The 5,160-nt window shown below is 40.8% G+C and overlaps 1 protein-coding gene across 2 annotated transcripts; it reads left to right on the top strand.

Annotated features, from left to right (window-relative positions):
• The first annotated feature begins 6 nt into the window (after positions 1 to 6).
• Positions 7 to 4,741, top strand: LOC109370745. 2 transcript variants are annotated; one of them, XR_002121134.1, is made up of 4 exons: positions 7 to 107; positions 1,104 to 1,136; positions 2,859 to 3,148; positions 4,168 to 4,741. XR_002121134.1 is itself a non-coding variant. In XM_019622173.1 (3 exons), the coding sequence occupies exons 1-3, from the start codon at positions 1,013 to 1,015 to the stop codon at positions 4,423 to 4,425; spliced, it is 672 nt and encodes a 223-aa protein (XP_019477718.1). In that variant the 5' UTR covers positions 7 to 1,012; the 3' UTR covers positions 4,426 to 4,741. The 2 variants fall into 2 exon arrangements, 1 of the variants encoding a protein (XP_019477718.1); XM_019622173.1 differs by having other exon boundaries at positions 7 to 1,136.
• The last annotated feature ends 419 nt before the right edge of the window (positions 4,742 to 5,160 follow it).

Raw genomic sequence — 5,160 nt, 5'->3', positions numbered from 1 at the left:
AGAGAGTGACATAGCACGGTCTCGTATTGATCGCAATTCACAGTAGCACTTAATAACGAGGTTCCAAAGAAGCAGTGAGGCGAGGTGTGGATACGCAAAGCCCACAGGTGGATGGAATAGCACTGATTTCTGCTTGTTTGTCCTCACCTGGTGACCTGGAGGGCCCTCGAGCTCGGCTTTTGTTCATCACTTTTTATTAAGGAATTTTAGCATCTTCCATCACGTGTAGTTCAATTTGACCGGTAAACCCTCAGCTGTTGCACAGCAGTTAACAGAGCAGCACATCTCGGTGCCTGGGGAGAAGTGATGAAAACCAAGTTACCAAAGCCACCTATCTGCTCCTAATTCAGCTTCTGCTGGGCTCCTTTATTAGGCAGTGTATAGAGAGACGCGTGTCCTATGAAGCATATAGCTTGCCTTTCTTGGAGTGAAGGGAAACAGGAAGGCAATTAATATTATATTTTCCAGATGGACTCACTAATAGATTGAAATATGCAGAGAAGGTTAAAAATGGGATCTGTACTAATATGGGACGTATATGTACTCCATGTCAAACAAGAGCACCTGGGATAAGCATTTTTTAACTAGCTAGTAGTTGTGTTCTAAATCTCTGCAAGCCTGATTCTGTGTTACTGATTTCTCAGAAGTTACCTTCACTACCAATTTCAAAGAGCAATTGAAGTGCTTGGTTATACCCTTGTATTAGAAGATATAAGAATCCCTTTAACTACCATTTTAACATCAGCCTTGAAGGCTTTCTAATTTATTCTTATCCTGTAATTACCAGCTGAAGCAGTGACAATCAAATCAGATGTTTTCTCAGGTCTCCTTATCCCGTACTTAATCCATTTCACTCCCTCCCTGCCCTTACAGGGCTGTTCCTTTTGCTATCTGTGCTGAGGATACCCGTGGTCCTCTTGTGCTTAACACAGTGATGCAATCAGAGTTCTAAAAGGATAGTTAGTAAAGAATAAGCAAGCTGTTCTAAACTTAGATTAACCCGAAGCTAGCAATGAAGTATCCTCCAGTTCCTTTGGTGACTGAGCTGACTTTGCCTGTTTTCTTTTGCCTTTCTTTGCCATATGTACTGACACTGATCATAGTAGTGATCTGGCTACGGCTCTTACTTAATGAAGGTAAGTTCTGCAGGTGATTGGATACATGCATCTGTAGAAAGGTTTTGTCTATTAACTTCATCTGTAAAACGTTCCGTAAGCTACTTTTGGCCTAATGCCTCTCATCACAGAGGGAAAATAAGTGTGGTTTTTGTTTGTTGGTTTTATACTGTGGCATACAGAAAATCAAATGATCACACTTTTCTATTGAAATGCTTATAAGAAGACTAACTCCTGCTAGCTGCTTTTTTTTTTTCAGAATTAATTCAATTTAAGAAGGATAAAAGTTAAATAACTTTTGTAGATTTCTATTTAAAAGAAATGGTTCCTAATAATTAGGCGTGGTTTCAAACACCAGCATTATAGTTCATCTTCTCTGTGTATTTCGGGGAGGGAGTGGATTTTGTTAGGGGAGCTGTTAAGGGATTCTCTTATTAATGCTGAGTTTGATTTAAAAACAACAACAACAACAACAACAAAAAACAATTTCTTAAAGGAGCAGGTTGTGCATTTTCATTTATTTACTTTGTATCTCTTTCAGCTCTGCCACTGTTCTTAATTCTAACATGTCAGTAACTAATAAGAAGCTTTGGTTTAGGCTAATAATAGGCTTGCTGATGTGCTCCTGGGCATAAAGCTTGGCTGGTTTTGTTAATCCTGGAACATAAGCAATTGCAGCCGAGGAATCAATCATAAGTTGATTCCAATCAGAAGCAGTAATTCTGCCTTTGAGGGACAACTGTAGGAAGGAAAATAAGAATAAAAGCTGACTTCAACAAGTCAGGTTCTTACTTAACGTTGAGGTACCAGTTCTATAACAGATCCTACAGGAGACAACCAAATGACTCCTTTGGACCCACAGGCAGCAGTGGAGCAGAAAGTATTCACCACAGCTGAGGCTTATATTTTAATCACCTTTCCTGTCCTGCCTTCATGTACGCATGCATTTTTTGACTCTCAACACCTATTTTTCAGTTTTAATGTACAAGTGATGCTAAGAGAAATCTCTGCTTGTTGCTAGCTGTTTCTCTATATATCCAAGTGCACTCTTGTGGATAACCAATGACAGTGACAAAAGAGTGTAGGCTCTATGGAGCTATGATCATGGTACAAACTACCCTGAGTAGCATAGGCACGGCTTACTTCTAATGTCTGAAAAGCAGAATAAAATGACCATGTGTATTGAGTAGGTCAAGGGTAGCTGTGCCTTGTTCTAACATTGAGTTTGGATGTCAATTTTTTTCCTGGACAGAGTAACTCTGAAATATTTTGATGCCTCTATTGATGTAAATTTCTTTCAGGTTACGTGCACTGCATTTACCTTTATAATACCAGGCCCTAGGATGACTGTTATTTGCATCAGGCTTCCGTGATCTAAATTCCCTTTCAATCAATAAGACTACATATATCACTAAACTTTGACATACTCTACCATTCTTAAGAAACCAAATAGAGCTATGCTCTTTTTCATGTCTTCTTGACTAACTGAGTCATATCCACTTATTTCATGCCACTCTACGCTAGGAACAAGTGGGGAATAAAACAAGTGCATAACTCAGCTTTACCTCTAATGTAGTTGATTAAAAATTAATTGGTTAAAATCAAACACTTGTATAAGCCTCTTGCTGCCTAGCTGGGATTGAAAATCCTTAATTCCAGGTGAAAGGGATTCAGAAGAATTTTATCCAGCTCTTAGATAGAACTACTAACTGTAATGTAACAGATTTCAAAATCTATTTCCAGAAGAGATGCCTCCTGCAGAAGAAACTAAGAAACAATCTCTGATTGCTGATGTGTCTCATTCTGAATCTAAATTTGAAGATGAACCAACAGATGATGAAAGCCAGGATGATACAGCAAGTACAGAATTTAAAGAGGACAAACAATCTAGTGGTCCTGTGGGACAACCAAGGCCCAAACCTGCTTATCTGAGTTCAAAGCCAAAAGCAAACTGCGAGCTCAGACAGCTGGTCCCAGAACCAAAGATAAAACCCTCCCACGTGGGAAGGAGTGTTCTCTGTAACATCATGATGGTGAGTGCATGACCAGACTATCTCTTTGCATATCTGTTGCTTTTGTCCTCAGCTCGTATTATTATTTTTTTCCATCTCTGCCTGAGATATCTTCAAGACTGTTCATTAACCAAGCAGAAACCAACAAGAGGTTTTCTCTCCCTGTCATCCCTATTTGGAATGATTTCTGTTGTATACCAACTAAGGTAGTACAAAATTGAACAGAATAACTACCATACGTATGAATAAGTGTGTGTGTGTATTATTAAGATGTGTATACATATTTGCAAAGCCTTTAAGAACTGCATGCAAATTCATACAGATCCCAAAAGATACGTCTGAAAGAGTGGAAGAGATTTGGGTTGTGTATGGCTTCTTTCCTTTCTATTTGCATACCCTGCTGCAGCAGGGGCTCAGAAGGGGAAAGCTAGTTCCTGCTGCCTCTGTCTCTGTTCTGTTCTCTCTACTTACATTGCATGGAATTTTGAATTGCAGCAACAGTTACCTGTGTTTACTTCTACCAACTTTGCTGGCTGCTTTGTTAAACTAGAATTGTTAAGGTCTGGTATTGTCTTAAATTGCTGTATCTGTTTGACTAGCACACCCTGAAGCTGACCTTTAGCATGGAACCAGGAATATCTCATGTTAAATGATCTTTGACATCACTAATACTAACAAGATAGAGCAAGGGCAGGTTGTAAGATTTTTTTTTTAATTATTATTTTTCCATTATTGGTACTCAAAAACTAGAAGAAAACATGCTAAGAATGAGCCTGGAATTGCCTAGGTTACCTTTTGGCTCTCCAAGAACTCTTTGTGTGTGCAAGCATTCACTCATTCAGAGCAGTCTGAAGAACTGGAGTTTAAACTTGTCCCTTGTAACATAAGACCCATAACACCAACAGACTTGTTGGTTGTGTTGGGTGGACGAGAGAAGGGATAACCACGTATGGTCTCGCATTATTTATATCCTACTGAAAACCAAACATCTTCCAAAAATGTGATTTCCATGGCAATTCTCTTCCCCTTTTCTTCACCAGCTGCTGTGCTCCATGCTTTGGTCTCTCATCTGGACTTTTCTCAGCCATTTGCTCCAGATCTGTAATGTCCTGAGGATTCGGCTTCTGCCATCCTCTCTGGTTGTCGATGTGGCTCGGCTTTGTGATTTGCTGCGTGGAAATGTTGTGAAAATCCTGGGCTCCCCGAGGCTACAAAGCAGACGGCTGTTAACTTCAATCTTGGGGATGAGATACAAGAAAACAGAACAGAGTGCGGTTCAGAGGACTGCCTCAAGGTAGAAATGAAGCTGGTAGTTCTATGACCATTAGTAGCAATCCTGTTCAGCATCAGTGAAAGCTACTCCAGCATGGCAGGGAGAGGTTAATTCTCTAATAAAGAAATGCAGTCAGGACTAAGCTGCTGCACTCAAGTCACAGCAGCTACTTTCCAAATAACCAGTATTGACTGGTTGTATGTTATTAAATGGACCACAGCAAGTAGTATCTCACACAGAGCTTGGAAGTGTACTCTGCTACTCTCCTACTGCAAAGTACAAATCACTTTCAGAGTGGCTAAACGCCCTTAGCCTGTATGGAGCTGCGCAGAATACACCCTTTTCAGCACACGAGGTTGGATTCCACTGCCAAAGACAGTCACTGCCAGCTCCGTGGGGCCACGAGGGGGTTCTGTCCCCTGAAGGTTCATGAGGGGCCGTTTGCCCATTGCTTTGATACACGCGTTGCACAACTCGTTTTAAAAGACGAGAAAATAGGGAGTCACAGCCCAGGAAGCACGCTGCCATTTGTCCCTGTTCCTGAGGTGAAGGAAACTCTCCACAGCCCTGCATGGGGAGACTGTGTAACGGTTCTGCTGCCTGTAATTACGAAGCACGCCTTGTTTGCGTTTGTCTTTCCCACAGCTGTCCACGCGTCCAAATATTTATGCAGGGCAGCATGCTTTTAAATAAAACTTGTTTGCTCGGTGTCTTTATACCCGCGGTCATTTATTTCGAGGAGATATATACGGATACGCTA

The sequence above is a fragment of the Meleagris gallopavo genome, chromosome 22 (assembly GCF_000146605.3).
Source record: "Meleagris gallopavo isolate NT-WF06-2002-E0010 breed Aviagen turkey brand Nicholas breeding stock chromosome 22, Turkey_5.1, whole genome shotgun sequence".
NCBI lineage: Eukaryota > Metazoa > Chordata > Aves > Galliformes > Phasianidae > Meleagris > Meleagris gallopavo.
Note: the sequence above shows the minus strand (reverse complement) of the source record. Positions and strands in the feature narration are given on the sequence as shown.

What these genes read in the sequence shown, in the direction of transcription:
- LOC109370745 (XM_019622173.1), top strand. Translation starts at nt 1,013, where the DNA reads ATGAAGTATCCTCCAGTTCCTTTGGTGACTGAGCTGACTTTGCCTGTT. An exon ending in ACGGCTCTTACTTAATGAAG is followed by an intron (nt 1,137 to 2,858) that starts GTAAGTTCTGCA and finishes ATCTATTTCCAG; the next exon opens with AAGAGATGCCTCCTGCAGAA. An exon ending in TTCTCTGTAACATCATGATG is followed by an intron (nt 3,149 to 4,167) that starts GTGAGTGCATGA and finishes TTTCTTCACCAG; the next exon opens with CTGCTGTGCTCCATGCTTTG.